The following is a 17,345-nucleotide window of genomic DNA, read 5'->3' as shown; positions in this document are numbered from 1 at the left end:
CTCTCCATGATGCCAGGCTGCGCTCCTGGCCACCTGCATGCTGCACTGCAGCTGTGAACATGCATGTGGCATTTATCAGGAATATTATCAGCCAAAAAAAGCCAATTTCTGATAACTTCAATTTTCCTTTTATCAGTGCCAATACGATATGGGACAGATGTATCGGTGCACCTCTACTAAAAAACCTGATTGAATATTAATTTCTGACTGAATATTAATTTCTGCTCTGAAAAGTCACAGCTGAATTCTCAGAACACTTTCCAATACACATACACTGGGTGTCTTCATAGGAGGTATTTCTATGTTGATATCTAAAAAGATCTAAATGCCTTACAAACACATCTAATCAAATTTTTGGATTGGCTAACTAACTAGGTAAAATACAACCAAAAGTATGGCTTTTTCTGCCTAACGAACATTAAACAAACCATTAAAGGTTTTCCTTTCAATTTCAGATCAAGTACTTCTGTATATACAAAAACACACATCAACCCTTGAAACTAAACAATATTCCAGCAGTTCCCAACTACTTCCCTGATGCTGCCAAAGTAGAAAAAAAGCCTTCCAGATCACTCATTTGTTTCAAAATGCAAAATCCAGAGTTTCACTGTTTTCTAGTATTTTTGTCTAAAAGAAAACAAACGCTGTGCTGCACTCCATCAAGCACTGGATCTTTAGAGGCCAAGCAAAACAATTATCAATGCTGATACTAAACATGATGGCAAGTTGTTGTTTTTTTAAACAAACACCCATTTTGTGCCGATTCCTCTGAAATATTTTGACTGGAAAACCTTGAACATGCTCTTTGTTGTTCTTTCTTTTTTTAAATACAGGGAGGTGGCTATGTCAGATCCAGTGTTCGTGCCTAAAAGCACAATTTAAAAAAGAAAAAAAGAACAAGCTTTAATCCCAAGCCACTTCATGCTTTCCACAAAAAGCCAAACCAGAACATAAACTTAAGTAGCTAGATATCATGCATGTCTTTTCCTGCATTAAAGATGTTTTTGGAAACGCATACCTCTCCAGAAGGCTTCTCACTTACAGGCTAATGTATAACATTGACAAATTGAACAAAGAACAACAGTTATCATTAACAATGCTTGCAATGTTGATATTAACATCTAGACTACAAAGTGAACATCCAAATCACTAAAAGAATGATCCCAGTACCTTGTAGCCACATCTCTGCAAGTACGCCTCTTCCTCCTTCTTAACTAGCTCGCTGCGCTTGAAGTGCTTTTTGTTTTCCTGGAAGGGAGGAAACCTGTTAATACTTTACACAACTTGATTCCAATGTCTATCCAGTCTATCCACCTGGACCTCAAAGCCTGCATCTTTCCTTAGGTCTGCTTGCAGGGAGAAGAAAACATGTCAAAGGGCTCCTCAGTGCACACCAGCTACAAGTTCAAGGTAATGCTGCAACACATTTCCTCCAAACTGGTTGGTTAGTAAGTACTGCATTTACCCGAATCTAAGATGACTTCAAATTGAAGACACCCCCCCACCCCCATAATTAGATGCTACAAATGGCAAATGTAAGTATTTGTTATAAGAGGTGGCGGGGGGGGAGTGGCTTGGGCAGCAGAAGAGGCAAGGCCAGCCAGTGGCTGGGGCTCTGACTTTGATGCCAAATGTGAGGCTGGGCTGTGGCCAGAGTGACTGCCTGCCCCCTCCTCGCCTCATGCTCAAATCCATAAAATCATAGAAAATTAGGATTGGAAGGGATCTTAGGAGGTCACATCTAGTCCAACCCCTTGCTCAAAACAGGACCATCCTCAACTACACCATCTCAGCCAAAACTTTGTCTAGCTGGGTTTTGAAAACCCCCAAAGATGGAGCTTCCACCACCCCTCTGGGTAACCTGTTCCAGTGTTTTACTACCCTCCTAATGAGAAAATTCTTCCTAATATCTAACCTAAACTTCCCTTGCTGCAACTTGAGACCATTGCTCCTTGTTCTGTTATCTGCCACCCATTGAGAACAGTCCAGCTCCATCCTCCCTGCAACCCCCCTTCAGGGAGCTGAAGGCTGCTATTAAATTCCCCCTCAGTCTTTCCTTCTGCAGATTATGCACGCCCATTTCCCTCCTCATAAGTAATGGTCTCCAGCCCCCAAACCATTTTCACTGCACTGGGGGGCAATTTGTCCACATCCTTCCTGCACTGGGGGCCCAGAACTGGACACAGGAAGGAGAGAGACTAATTCAAGACTAAGGGCTTCCTCTCTCCTTCCACGATGAGAGGGGAGGGGGGCTCATCTTGGATGCACACATGGGTGGTGAGTACCATACAGGCACCAATCGCTCCGAGCCTCTGGATGCTTTAAAACAAAAGCTCTGGATCAGCATCACCAGGTCTTAAATGTGAAATTATCGTATTGGAAGCTCAAAATTATCATCGTATTTGCTGAAAAACTGCCGTACGCTGAACAAAGTATGCAAGTAAGCATGCTAATAAGCATGCAAATAAGTCTTCTTATTGACTTTCTAGTGCTCCATGTAAGCTACCAGTGAGCCAGCGAGAACGAGGTCAAAGTTGAAGCATTTTTTCCTATTCTGAGACCAGCAGCCCTGGAAAAGGGCTGAAGCCAACCCATGAGCCATCTAGAACTCCCTAAGAGCAAATAACACTAAGATGTGGGGAGAAGTGGGCCCACCAGAAGGGAGAGACAGGCTACAACTAGGCCTGGACAGGTTACAGGGGTGGGCAGATGAGAACAGGATGGGTTTCAACACTGACAAGTGCAAGGTGCTGCACCTGGGGAGGAAAAGCCAGCAGCAGAGCTACAGGCTGGGGAACTCCTTTCTCATCAGTGCAGAGGCAGAAAAGGATCTTGGAGTCATCGCTGATGCCAACATGAACATGGGCCGGCAGGGGGTCGTACTTGATGATCTGCTCAGGTCCGACCCTACTAACTATGAAACTATGACTTGGGTTTTGCACTTGCTGCATCCATTGTCTCAAGAAACGATCGTTCATGGCGACCACCTTTACCACTACTAGTGGTACGTGGGACCAGGGTGGTAATTACGATACCCCTCGACAGCACCGCTCCGGACTCGTTCCCAGGGAGGGGTGCGGGAGCCCACTCTGTGACGTAGGACCCGCTCCCTCGACTTAAAGCCGCCGCCACGCGCTGAGGGGCCCCGCGGCGCATACGCAGAGCGGCGGGGCTCCGTTCCCCCCTGCCCGCTCAGCCCGTCTCACCCCGACCAGCTCCTTCTCCTCCAGCAGCCGCCGCTTGCGGAGGATCTCTGCCCGCAGGATGTCCATAACCCCGGTCTCGCGCAGCCGCCGCCGGAAGAGACGCAGGAAAACAATCTCGCGTCACTTCCGGGCAGGCAGCACCCAGGATGGGAGGAAGGAAGTGGTGACGGTGCCTGAGCGCGATTCCTGCAGCGCCCCCTGACTTCCCCCGCGGCACTGTACCGCCACGCCGCCCGCGGGTGTGCGTATGCGCCGGTCCCTGCTAGTGCCACGAGGTGGGGTGTTAGCACCCCCCCTGGGAATACACCTTGGCTGCAGGCTCCATCAGCCTCAGTCCCCCGAGCAGCTTCTGTCCATGCAACGAGCCAGGGGCAGAGTGCAGACCCTACACCCTTTCCTGGGCCCCACAACCCTTTGGGGCTGGGGACCGAGCATCTGGAGGCCAAGGGTCATTGCGAGCCCAGTCACCAGGGCTGGATCAATACAGCAAACCAGCCATGCCAGGCTGCTGCCCAGAACTGGTGCGGGCACCTCGGCACCAGGGGAATTGCCCCCCTACGGCTGTGTCCCCTTTGGGGCAACACAGCATGTTCCATGGGTCTGTCTTTCAGGACCACACTGGTGTTCCCAGAATAGCCTCATCTTCACAATCCTGAATTCACTCGTGAAACCCTTTTGAACCCCAATCAGCATGTCATGATGTTTGACTTGCTATGGGAAAAAAAATCAACCCCCTCCCCAAATTCCTGAAGTGATTTAAAACACCGATCCCAGCCGTGTTGTTTCCAACACCCCGTCTCTACTCGTCACCTCAGTGCTTTTCAGTCAAGTCTTCAGGTTCGGACATGCTATGAAAGTAACATTCATTCCTCTGGTGGATAGTTTTCTCCTACCTACAGACAAATTGAGTTCATCCACAATCATCCTCTTTTACCTCCTTATCCTGCTTCAAGAACAAACTCTCTATACTGTCCACCCTGTTTGGACTGGGTGACCGCCTTTGCTCGGCACTTTGTCAACAGTCAATTTTAGATCTTCCACCAATCCAAGTGTTTTGTTACCTGTAATACCTACAGTATGCCAAATCCTCTTCCTCACATTTTTACTCACCTGCTTCTGGAGGTGAGACAGGAAGCTGCCCTGAGAGCACCCCCAGGTGTCGCTTTCAAGCATGCCAGTGGCACAGCCCTCAAAGAGCAGTGGCAGGGGCAGCCCATGGGATAGCCTCACCACGGCATTTTCAGCGCTGGTGAATGTGGAGCTGAAAGGGGTAAGGCAGGGCTACAATTCTTAGAGGTGCTCTCAGGAGACTACAAGACATGCCTCTGGTCTCTTCTCAGGACCCAAATAACTCCTTCCCCTCACAAATGCAATGCTGGTTTTTCCATCTCAGCTCATACAGGAATCCTTCTAGACTTCCATGTTTATTTTCTGGTTAGAAACATGTCAGGCGTGTCATTTTTTTGTGGAGCGCAGCTCTCCTCATATTTCCAAAGAATAGCTTCATAGCTGACTTCCCCTGCCAAGTTTAGCTGAAAACTTAAAAATATCAGCTGCCTCTGAATCAGCTGTTGTCAGACGCGAGGCTACTTTCTGACAGCCTGCCACTGGGTGAGTTTGCTCCAGTTGTCCTCTCCAGTTGACTCATCTGGTGGGACTTTGAAATACTCCATATTACCACACAGGACATTGTCTTGGTTTCATCGGACAGATGCCAGTTTCATTTAGCATCATAGTTCTCAGTGATCAGCACTCTTAACAGGAACCTCTGCAGAATATAACAGCCAGTCCCAACTGGCTCAAGCCACAGCAAAGATAGTTTCCTGCAAAGGAGAGCTCAGATGACAGGTCCCTCTGCCATCTTCCTCCTTGTTTTCTTTCTTTGTTGGAGGCTGGTAGTAAGAGCAAAAGCCATAAACAAAAAATAAAAGGAAATATTTTCCAATGTAATAAAATGATCAAGTGTAGACTGCTCTCTGCTTCTATCATAGTTTCATAGTTCTAGGGTGAAAAGGGACCTGAGCAGATTTCATAGATTTCATAGACATCAGGGCTGGAAGGGACCTCGGGAGATCATCAAGTCCAGCCCCCCGCCCAAAGGGCAGGAAGTCAGCTGGGGTCAGAGGATCCCAGCAAGATAAGCATCCGATTTACTCTTGAAGGTGTTCAATGTAGGTGCTTGAACCACCTCCGCTGGCAGACTGCTCCAGACCTTGGGGGCTTGGACAGTAAAGAAATTCTTCCTTATGTCCAGCCTGAAATGGTCTTGCAGGAGTTTGTGACCGTTCAACCTAGTCATCCCTTGGGGTGTTCTGGTGAACAAACGTTCCCCCAGATCCTGGTGGTCACCCCGATAAACTTATAGGTGGCCACCAGGTCACCCCTGAGCCTGCGCTTTTCCAGGCTAAAGAGTCCCATGGCTCTCAGCCTGTCATCGTAAGATCTGTTTTCCTGACCTCTGATCATGCGCGTGGCTCTCCTCTGGACTCTCTCAAGCTTCTCCACATCCTTTTTGAATTATGGAGCCCAAAACTGGACGCAGTCCTCTAGCTGCGGCCTCACCAAGGCCGAGTACAAGAGGAGAATGACGTCCCAGGATTTGCTCGAGAAGCATCTATGGATGCAAGCCAGCATTTTGGTCGCTTTACTAGCCGCAGCATCACATTGCAGGCTCATGTTCATCTTGTGGTCAATGATGACTCCCAAGTCTCTTTCTTCTGTAGTGCTATCCAACGTAGCACTGCCGAGCCTATAAGGATGCTGCAGGTTTTTCCTCCCAGTGTGGAGAACCTTGCATTTATCGGTGTTAAACACCATGAGGTTCTCGTCTGCCCATTTGCTGAGCTTGTCCAGGTCAGCCTGGATCACCCGCCTATCTTCTGGCGTGGATGCTTTGCCCCAAAGTTTGGTGTCATCGGCGAACTTGGCCAGTCCACTCCTGACTCCAATGTCCACATCGTTAATGAAGATGTTGAACAGTATGGGTCCCAGGACAGAGCCTTGAGGGACCCCACTGGTCACAGAGCACCACGATGAGTGACTGCCACCAATTACAACCCTCTGGGTCTGACCACGCAGCCAATTTCCCAGCCAGCGGATCGTGGTGGAGCCAAGGCCACAACCGGCCAGTTTGGCCAGAAGGTGATCATGGGATACCAGATCAAAACCTTTTTTGAAGTCAAGATATATGACATCAATCTCTTCTCCCTCGTCCAGGTGATAGGTCACCTGGTTGTAGAAGGAAATGAGATTGGTCAAACAAGACCTACCCGCAACAAACCCGTGCTGGCTGTCCCTTAGGATGTTAGCCTGGGCCAGTCCCTCAAGGATGGCCTCCTTAATAAACTTTTCTAAGATCTTCCCCAGGATAGAAGTCAGGCTAATGGGCCTGTAGTTAGCCGGATCCACTCTCCTCCCTTTCTTGAAGATCGGCACCACGTTGGCCTTCTTCCAGTCTTCGGGCACTACACCAGAGTGCCAGGAGTTTTCAAAGATCCGTGCCAGGGACTCGGCTATGACGCTCACCAGCTCCTTGAGTACCCTGGGGTGCAGATTGTCAGGGCCGGCTGACTTGAAGGTATCATCTAGTCCGACCCCCTGCCATGGCAGGAAAGAATACTGGCCTACAAAGAATATAGGGTCAGATCCAAAATTGAATGTAGGTGCCTACAGAGGAGGTTAGGCACATAAGTCCAAGTGAGCAATCCACAAAACATATATCCAACCACTCAGGTGCCTGAAACCCAAAGATGCTTATGTTTTTAATACTTAAGTCAGGGGTCAACGATCTTTTGTCAGCAGCTAAAAGCTCCAAAGGTGGGTTGCCACCTGTTTCCTTTGCTAACTTCCCTCCATTGCTTCTGACTCACTTCCTGCTCCTACTGCTTTCATCATCGCTGGATTGCTACTTACACCCGATCTTTGTGGGCCAGATAAAATTATTTTACAAAAGAGATCCAGCCTGTGAGCTGTAGGTTACCAACTCTGACTTTAGTTAGGTCGGCTCCTAAAATTCTGCTACTGCATGCCTGGAACTGCTGCCATCTTGTCTGGGCTGAGCATGTGGGTACCTAGATCTCACCAGCCGTTCCTGCACCTAATTACCCAGAGAGGCCGAGTCAGGTTGTCATATTCAGACCACCCATAATATATATCAAGAGCAATGAGATTAGCACAAATCACTGCACCAAGAGTTTCTCTGACTCAAAACCACACCTAATGGCAGTCACCTTGTATATAAGAATCTACTGGTTATAGCAGTTGCCCGGGAGGTGGGAGACCTGAGTTTAATTCCCACCACAGCCAGAGAAATTCAGAACCAGTTCTCACATTTTCCATTATCCTAGGCTATAGCTAAGCTTGGGTTGAACACATGCTCTCTCCCTCTTGTAGAAAGTGGGCCACTCAGGAGAAAGGAATGCAACATTAACGGGGTAGGAATGAAGGTAAGCAAATCATGACTTCATAGCCTTGTGACAGGGACACTTCCCTTCAGAGGTGTTATCTCAGGTTCTGGGCCTTGCTCCAATGCAACTCATGCATGTTATCCAATGACTCCTTAATGCAAAATACATAACCAGTCCCTACAGATATGTTGCTGGTTCTTAATACTCTGAGAATAAATGAGAAAACAGGGAGATCCTAATAAAAATGACAGTCAGAATATGTCACCTTACCACACAGAGACTTGAACAGTAAGGCCTTACACTCAGCAAGCTGAAAACATGCCCTCAAGAGAAGAAGTTGACTATACTTTACTTGTCTATTTTGCCTGCTGGCAGAATATAATCCTGATATTTCAAAAAGCAAAGACAAATTCTCAAAATCCAGTTACAATAATGGAAATCCTGACTTCTCAAATCAAAGCAGATATTTTCAAGAAGGCTTCTGGAAAATGATATGCAATTATGACAAATGAAACACGTGGTCCACAAAAAGCAAGTGCCTCCCTGGTTGTGATATGTGGATGATGACGCTATGTTCATGAAGAGTTCACCGGACTGACAATGTAGCTTATCCACTGGTTGAGATAATGATATGAATAACTACAGATGTTGTGGGTTGAACAAAACATCACTAAGTTGGCTAGTGAAACTGCTATCCTTTATTTAAGATAGCTGTAAGAAAGTGCTAGTTAGTCCTCTATAAAATAGTAGGGATATGCAAACCACATGTCACTGCCCAAAGCAAAGGTACATAGGGAATCCCTTAGGAATACCCAGTCAGAAGGGTTTTGCTGGAAATGATTTCAAGTTGGGTATTAGGGTAGGAAAAGACAAATAGCAGAAGCCTCACAGAAGGGGACAGAAGAAGCAGAAAGGCAGGCACAGCCATCGAAGTAGTGATAGCACAGCCATAAGAGAAGAGTATTTGGGTCAGTGACTGGCTAAGAGAGGCTTAGGTTTGTAAATAAGGAAAGTATCTCCTGATGTTTGATTCCTCCTGTGTTTAGAGAAACAGGACTTTGTGTGTTATAAACAACCCCAGTTGCAAAGAAATACCCGACTCTATTACCAGTTTTTCTTGCTGCTTGGAACAAACTCTAAGAGCCTGATTTTTGGCTAGCCATTCAAGTCAAAACATGGCAGTATATACTATTGTAACTAAACCTGAGGATAAACAACTGTCACAGACAATGCTAAGTTGGTTGCCAATAATGCAGCAGACTTAGTATCACATGAAGCAATCAGATTGTAACAGAAGGAAGCAAGAGCTACTTACACTCATTGCTATGGGCCTACTCTGAATTGAGCATGCAAGGATGCCACTAAGACTATCATCCTAAGAGATATACTTGAAACTGTTTACAAAAATCACAAAATTAATTAAAAACTGCTCAAGTGAGAAGCTTTATTTCAGGACGTAAAATACAAAGTGGTAAGTACATCATCAGGTATCCATGACATCTGTCCAACAGAAAGCAGAAGTGTAGGCTTCAGTTTCTGAGAACTACCTTTCATTCTGTGCTATTTGGGAGGTTGCAAACAATGTATTAAGAAACTGAAATGAGAGCTGCTTTGGCAGTGTAGCAATTCAAATGGCAAGCTATAACTTCCTCTTTTGTACTGAACAAGGCTGAAGAGTCCTAAATGTGGTAGAATCCATCCAAAACTCTGCAAGGATCAGGCATTTCAACAAGAGGGGGCCAATCTCCCATAAATTGCACTTTGTTCTATGAGGTTCATCCAAAATCTTGATACAGCCCCAACTTTCATAGAAATGAAAGTGCTTGATTCCAATTCCTTCCACAACTGATTACTCATCTACAGAAAATCAGTAATTGAATATCAGAACAATCACTGAGATCAGTAAGTATAATTTCACTGCTCTCTTTAGAGGTAAAAGTTGAGACATTCACAGTTCAACCAGTGTTTGATTCCACATGGATACAAGGATAACACTGCTGATTCACAGCTTACAGATGTTACAGGCAGAGTTTGAAACTTTATCAGATTTGCAAATTGTTCTTTTTACTCATATTTGAAAAAAAATAGTCGTTAAATGAGATCAGTATGTACCCCAACAAATTTGCCCACTTCTAACAAAATAAGCTTCTCTTCGTTTCTTTTATTTATTAAAGTAATACTTACATTTTGGTGGGTATTAGATTGCTAACCCCCCCAAAATGTTATGTTCCTGTTTACATCCGTTTATTCACATGGTACTTCAGTTCATCACGGGGGAGAGCAGGGGGGAGGCATCAAACCCTCTCTCATGTACCTACAGTAATTTATTGCAGATTCTGGTATTATCATCCGGGAGTTATGATTACGCAAGCTTTGCTTTATAAGAACCTGTATTCAGGGTAATCATTAACTGTTTTGACTGAAATTTCCCACACTCTAGATTTACTTTAGGTTATTTTTTTAAAGTTTCAGCTAAAATTATCCAGCCATTTCAAGAACAGGGTACATTGGTTTGTCCATGTTAAAAAAAATTGTTTGTTAAGACTCTGAAACTGCGAGACTGTAGATCAATTTGTTGAAATTTGACAGGGAAGTCACCCTGATGTCAGGGATGTGCCTATTGAAGTATCTCTTTGTGAAGAATCTGAAGAAACCCTCCAAATAATCTGTTTAGACATGCACAGTAGAACTCTTTCAAGTTTAAGTTCAGCTCTCGGAAGATTCTATCTGCCCTGAACATGTTCCCCTCCTCATATTTCCTGCATGGGCCTGGGCCGAGTATTATTATCCTCACTCAGCATCTGAGCATGCTCCATCCCAGGGGCCATCCAAGTAATCGCTCCTCCAAGATGCTGGGAGTTGGCTATTGAGCCAGGTGTCCAGACTGAGCACTAAAGGGGCATGCTCTACATGCTCTTAATGCTTTTCCTGCTTGGAGAAAGAAAGTAGCCTGGTAGATCTGCATATCTTCGGGGGGGAAATGAAGCTTTGGCTTATATATAAACACTGATTTGGAAGTTAAGTGGACTTTAGCTGAATAAACTGAATATACCAAATACCAAATCAAACATTAAAAAAATCTCTTTTAGTAGGCAAGGTTCTTTGGGTAGATGTGATATCTCTTAGTAGGCTTTCTTCTATTCTTCTATATACCTTTTATTGAGTCTTGAAATGAAATAGTTGTGGATGGGTCACTACCTTTATCATTGGTTCAAAGATCAAAATCACTGGTTTATTTAATCCCTGGGATGATAATCATTGAAAGCTGCTACCAAATTATCACTATCAGAAGGTGTTGACTTGTTTCCCACTAGATCTATCTCGCAAAAAAACCCAGTCTCAGATGACAACGTTATTGGCTACCTCCGCAGGAAGGTTACGGACTGATTGTTTTGGTGAGACTAGACTTCCTGCTCCTCCCAAAAGGTAAATCAAGGCAGAGCCACTGCAATGAAAGTGCTCTGGTAGACATCCCCTAGATGAATGAGGGCATCATTCCCCAGGCTTGTCAGTCACTGGCCTGACCAAGATATTAAATTCACAGTCTTTATCTTAAAGAGGCATTTCTGAGTATTTGTTTCGGATGCACTCTGTCAGTGGGGGCGAGCTTGGATTTTTTTTTAAAACTCTGGTAAACAGGCAGGTGGCATGGATGAAGCTTAAACCATTCCAGTGGGCTAGATACTGTATTAAGCACCACTTGAAAATACTTAGGAAATACAACTTCTGACAGGCACCACTGCAACTTTTTCATGAATGTATTTTTGTTCACATCTGTGCTCCATGCCATGAGGATTATAATTTAGTACAGAGCCTCTCATTGGGAATAAGGATTGAGGGAGTCAAGGCAGCAGCCTTGTGCACTGACAGGGATGCTAACAGAGCAGCAGTGGAAGTTGAGAGCAGATCAGAACAGCTGGGTGGGCTGATAGAAGGAATCAGGGCAGCCCAGAGGAGCAGTAAGAGGATCCAAATAAGTGGATTAGTAGTATACTAAAGCACACATTACTTTTAGTTTTCAAACTCCCATTGATATTAGTGCAATTGCATTCACTAATGTGCAGCTGGAGAAATACAGGAGAATCAAAAACAGGATCCAGAAGCAGAGAACAGATCCCTGCAGGAAGCAACAATAGGGTCAAGTAGGCGGGGAGACACAATGTAAGGTAATGCCCCCAACAGTAGCCTACGTCAGGACTTGCACAAATATGGCTGTTGTGTGGGGATCTTTATCCAGCAACCTATGGGAGCTTGCAAGCATTGCTAAATGTCATTGCTCCTACAGCTGATTATTTTTCTAACTGTAGCTTCAGTGATTGATTACTACCAATGGTCACACTCTCTTCTCCTCGTGTTTGAGAAAAAGCAGCTGAAGGGACTGCTGGGGAAATCAGACAACCGTGAGAGAACTCCCCCTAGCTGGGCACTCACCAAGCCACTGCATTTGGGTCCTGAGACACTGGACCCCATGTTCTCTTAAGCTTTCTTTGACTTGAATAGGCTGTAATGATGACTCTATCCATTACTACTTCACAGATAAGAGACTCTGGCACCCAACTGCCTTGTACCTGACCCTGGCCCATACTGTCCTTAAAGGCACAGACAGAAGAACAGCTCCCCACTGTAACTCATAGCGCTTCACAGGAAACCCCATGAGTTACAAGGATCCCCCAGGCCCAGCAGATGTTCACTGCTGTTTAAAGTGGCTGCAAAACTGTAGCCACTCTCCCTTAGCAATTCCCTTCCCTCCTCCCAGCCTTGGCACAGTTTTCAGAATGGGAAGGGGGAAAGGGAGCAGAGGGAGCTTGTTCTGGGGTCTGCCCAGCCAGTGCTGAAGGGTGGGTTGGGTGGACCCCCCTCAGGCCTGATACCTTGGTTAGGAATAAGGTGGGGGGGAGGCTCCAGTCCACTCACCCCATCCTTCAGCGCCAGCTTAAACCCCTCCAAACCAAACTTCCTCCATTCCCTTTCTCCCTCCATTCTGAAGACAACACTGGGAGCACGGGTGAGCTGTGTCAGCCTGGTTCTGCTTTTGGCACACACAGACACATGTTACTGAACGGGCTCTGTTTTGGAGAGTCTTCACCTGAACCCTCATGCAACTGTCATAGGATCGGGCCCTTTTAAACCACTCTGAAGCCATGCACTTGTGCTTGGTCATAGCTGAAGAGCACTATTAGGGACCAGATCAGGCAAACATTGTCACTTCTGTCTGTCCATTAAAAGTCTCCAACAGCTTAAGTACATGCTCTCCCAGAATTGCACTCAGGCTTTTAAGACTGCCTCTCTAAGGGTCCATGATAGCAAAGCAACAAGCAGGCAGGGTTTGCCAAAGTTTCTAAATACAATTAGTCTTCCCTTTGGATAACAGAAGATGCATAGAGCCAGACAAAATAATAAACCCACATGCCTCATTTGTACTGCCTCATTTGCCTCACAATCCTGGCCCATTCTGTGGGCCAGTGATGTAATGGGGGGGGACCATATGGGGGTGCAAAAATTACAGCCATTGCATTGTTGACCCAACCACCATCACTGCCACCAGCAGCACAGCCACTGACACTGCCCTATGTGCCACCACTGCCCAGGCACAAAAGTGTCTAAATATGCCTCTGCTGTGGGTTTAGGCCAGAGTGTTTTAAGGAGTCCATGATATTTTTCCTGCAACTTATGATTTCTGCTTCTCCTCTGAAACATGGGGGGGGGGAGAGAGAGAGAGAGAGAAGATAACCTAAGTGTATGGATGTGCAAGTGTCTCTCTGTCTCCCTCTTCAGGTAAGCCTTTTTCTAAAATGACTGGTGTAAAGCACACTTTTTTATTAGCTTTCATCCATTTTAGCAAGCTAGATCCCTAACAGATACATCAGGTGATCATATATCCCTACCAGTTGACCTGTGTCTTTGCTATGATCCCCACTGAAGTTCAGATTTGGAATTCTGGCTTCCCTCGGTAGCAACCATCTTTTTAAGGATGGACCATTTGAAAAGACAGTCATTAAGCAGCCCTCTGTCATTAGTCTTTTGCCACATCATCTTCAAATCTTATTCTAAGAATGAGCTAAAAAGACAGCAGGGAGCCAAAGCCCAGCCTTACTTTCAAAAGGGGGATCTAACATGGATGTATACAGAGTTAATAAGTTTAAGAAGTCAACAGTTCTATCTAGACAGGGTCCAAAAACAAGTTACTGCAGAATTTACGGTCTTCAAACTTCTTTATGGCATCCTGAAGTCAATAGGCATGTACAGAAGTTGCTTTTTTCACCATTTCATGTGCTTTATTGCAGTGACTTAACAGAAGTGTATGGCTTTACAGCACCTTAATTTAATCCTTGTTAAATGAGGTATTAAATTTGAAGCACTGTATTTTACAGTACTTTAAATACCTTCTGTATGCTGGTCAAATTTCTGGTGATTCCACCACTGTCCCATAGGCTTTGTAAGCTTGGTTAGTGATCCACAGCACCACCAGGGTAGCCTGGGAGCACTAGCCAAGCCTGCAAAAGCCAGTAACCCACCCTGCTCCCAGTAGTCAACAAAGACAGCAGCAATTGTGCCAGAAGGGCTGCTGCCCAGCCGCATGGCAGATGCGGTGCTCACTCCCAGTGACTCGGTGGCATGCCATGGGTGGGACACACCCACCCTGAGACCCTGCATGGCTAGGGACCAGATGCTTGGAGCCAGACTGTCAGCCTGGGTGAGACTTGCTGCCTGGCCTGTGGCAGAAGCAGTGCCCGTGGCTCACTTCACCTGTGCTAATGTTAAGCTCCAACAAAAGGATGCTTCTCAATGAGAGAGGAAAATATGGCATTAGAGCTCTTGACAAGTTGAAGAGTCAGAAAAAGGACTGCATATTTAAAAATGTGCTTTTCATATATAGGTTTTATGACTAAAAATGTTGACTGTAAACCCTCAGAGAAAAACGTGTTACTATGGATGTACAGCCCTCAAATATAGCCAATGAAACATAAATAGCTGAAAATGCTAACCCACTCACTAGTGACCTATGCATCTCCTCACACTCTCATCTGCCTCTTCAGCCTTCTCCTGCTCTCTTGTACACATTAAACCTCTCCCATCTCCAAGATGAGCAGCAATCATCACACTGTTAATGCTGACAGCCATTTCCTGCTTACACTGGCCTCGTGCAGGTTGCCTGGCATATGGGAATCTAATACTTCATACCAAGTGTTGAGGTTTTTAACTCAAAGCTTTGTTAAATATGTTGTTTTCAGATTAGAGGGCTGAAGAGACTCAGCACTTCTGAGCCCTGGCATTCTTTTCCCTTTTGCTTGCCCTCAACTAGTCTACATTTATAATAATAGCTTTCACACAGCTAATTAAAACATTTTAATTAGCTGAACACACCTATTGGTAGGTTAAGCCTTGAAGCAAGGAAAAACTGAAGTGTCTAGAACATCCTGATGCAGAAAGTATTATTTAATATTAATATGGTACCTTAAAATAAACTTCGTGCTTTACATAGAATAAAAGAGCCCCTAAAGAATTAACAGCTGGCACTGGACACAATGATTCTGAAGGAAGAGGAACTTAGGACATAAAAGGATAACTAAAAAGGAGGCCCTGATCTTATAATGCACGACGACCCCTCCAATTACTTGGAGGTTTTTACTAGATAAATCTTATTTAATTAAATTAATGTCATAAAAAAACCAAATTATTTAAAGAATATTTTAATTAAACAAGTAATCAAAAATTTCATAATTTTCTGAGTTGATTTATAATGATTCATAATTTTCAGAGTTGAACTATACTTTCTCAGCATTTAATATCTTGAGGGGCTCTGAGACTAACCAAATTAAATGGTGAAATAAAAAGTTTTCTGGCCATTGGATCAAGTTTGTTTAACTACTGTCAGTTGCCCATCACTGAAATGCAGCTCCTGAATAAGGTGGGGCAAGGGACGAATAATGAACATTTTGACTTTGACACAAATGCGCTATCGTTGTTCTGAGTCCCATTCTAGGCATCTACAGAATAAAAATACCAGTGTCCCAAAAGATACTTCCAGGTCTAAGTGTACTTGGAAACTGAACAATCCCTTGAGAAAGATATTCCCTTAGGTCATGGCTGAGGTGCCTTGGCGGTGTGTGATGGAATGTAGGCTCTGCAGTGACCGATATCATACCTGCTCTGTAGATAATTAGAGGACTTTGACCTAAAGGACTGTCAATCTGTCATCTTGTCCTAGTTTCTAATTCACGCCCGTACAGATCAGATTGCAGGATCAGGGTTTAGGTGTCTGGGTCGAAAAACACATGGGGTTTACTCACATGAGGAAGTTTTCTCCTGTGGGGTTTTGCAGAATCAGGCTCTTGGTATACCCAGGAAACTGCTGAAAATAATCATAACTGTAGTTCTGTCAAATGCACAATTTAGGCCCACTGAGCAATAGAAAAAAAAATAGTTTTTCGCTAACTCTTACTGCAGCAATCGTAGATGTTACTTACAATCACAGAGCGCACTCAATCTTTGTACAGATATGTAATTTCCACAATTGACAGTGTCCCTTTAAGAAAAAATAAATAAAACCTGAAGAGAAAGAATTAAAAGGAAAGACAGACACCAATTCCATTTTGTCTCATGAGTCTCTCTTCACAAATTGTGAATCAGAGTGTTTTACAAAACTGTCTAATACAAGACAGAGAATGGCAGGAAAAACAGAAAAGATCTTTTTTTGGTCTATAGCACATTCCTTAGGTCAGTGTTGAGTTGCGCCTATCATGTGAGCTGAACAGCAGTGAATGAAGGCCTTATGCTTTATTAAATTCTCCTATTGTCCCATTAAAGATGAGCACAAAGCATAACAGTCCCAAAGATGTTTTAAGACTTTTAAGTCAAGTTGGCAGAGAAAAATCAGTAGGGATTAGACCCTGATGGGCACAAGCAAACTTAAAACAACGGAGCAGTGGAGTTTAAGGCCTGGCTTCACTGAAGTTATGTTGGGGATTAATTGTGACCATTTAATTTAGCAGACAGTAGTAGTAATGGCTATATCACTCCCTTGTGTGCTATTACCTATGGAAATGTAGCCATGCTAGATTAAAGCCAGTGGATTATCTAGGCTTGGGAAGACCTGTGATCTTCTATGTACCTGCCTCGACTGTTTCAGCATCCACACCCAAAATACATAATGCAGGATCTGAGCGAGCCTGTTAGCCCAGTTTTCTTTTATAAAGTATTACACTGAAGTTTAGAAAATTTCCAAAAGCAGCTGTCCACTAAGGAACTTAATTTAAAACATCCCTGTCCAGGCCCCTTAGAAGGGAGCTATTCTAGAACTCGATGAATCTCACCTATAGGCTTATTTTTTGACAACACTATTTGGTGCCAGGACTGGTTTCTACTTTTTGTTTGTGTAGTACCTAGTGCCACATGGATCTGGTCCAGCTGAAGTTTCTATACACAGCTGTGATACAAATAAATAATGGTAATATTCAGTCTGTTTTCTTTGTCTTACATTCACCTCATTCTTCCTAGCCAGTGCATGACCTGCAGTACTGAACTATGGACGTCAGTGGACGGTCAGGGTGTTTAACCCTCTCTTTAAATACCTGCAGGCATGTTTTGTGCCCATTTAGGGACTTGCAGCAGGGCCGAGACAAAAGATTTTGATTTGGCCTGAGTTTTAAGTTGTCTGAATCCAGGATTGTGGTCCCTGCATGCAGTGCACTTTCTCACAAAAGTATTCTTGATGTACTGATTGCAGTGAAGT

General features: G+C 44.6%; 1 protein-coding gene across 10 annotated transcripts in view; it reads right to left on the bottom strand.

Moving 5' to 3' along the window:
* Positions 1 to 15,965, bottom strand: part of PRPF18 (pre-mRNA processing factor 18) — a 34,680-nt gene extending 18,715 nt beyond the window's left edge. For 2 of the 10 annotated variants that reach the window (XM_090041820.1, XM_090041823.1), the window contains exons 1-3: positions 3,207 to 3,347; positions 1,171 to 1,248; positions 1,019 to 1,045 (exon numbers count right to left, since the gene is read on the bottom strand). In XM_090041820.1, coding sequence (XP_089897946.1) covers positions 1,019 to 1,045; positions 1,171 to 1,248; positions 3,207 to 3,272 — 171 coding nt within the window. In that variant the 5' untranslated portion in view covers positions 3,273 to 3,347. Of the gene's footprint in view, positions 1 to 1,018; positions 1,046 to 1,170; positions 1,249 to 3,206; positions 3,348 to 15,903 lie in introns of those variants that run through there. The other 8 variants (XM_090041822.1, XM_090041824.1, XM_090041815.1 and 5 more) reach the window with 7 other exon arrangements.
* Between the last annotated feature and the right edge of the window lie 1,380 nt (positions 15,966 to 17,345).

Source organism: Crocodylus siamensis, chromosome 4, assembly GCF_052110815.1.
Source record: "Crocodylus siamensis isolate JL-2025a chromosome 4, ASM5211081v1, whole genome shotgun sequence".
Taxonomy (NCBI): Eukaryota; Metazoa; Chordata; order Crocodylia; family Crocodylidae; genus Crocodylus; species Crocodylus siamensis.
This window is presented reverse-complemented; position numbering and strand designations above follow the sequence as displayed.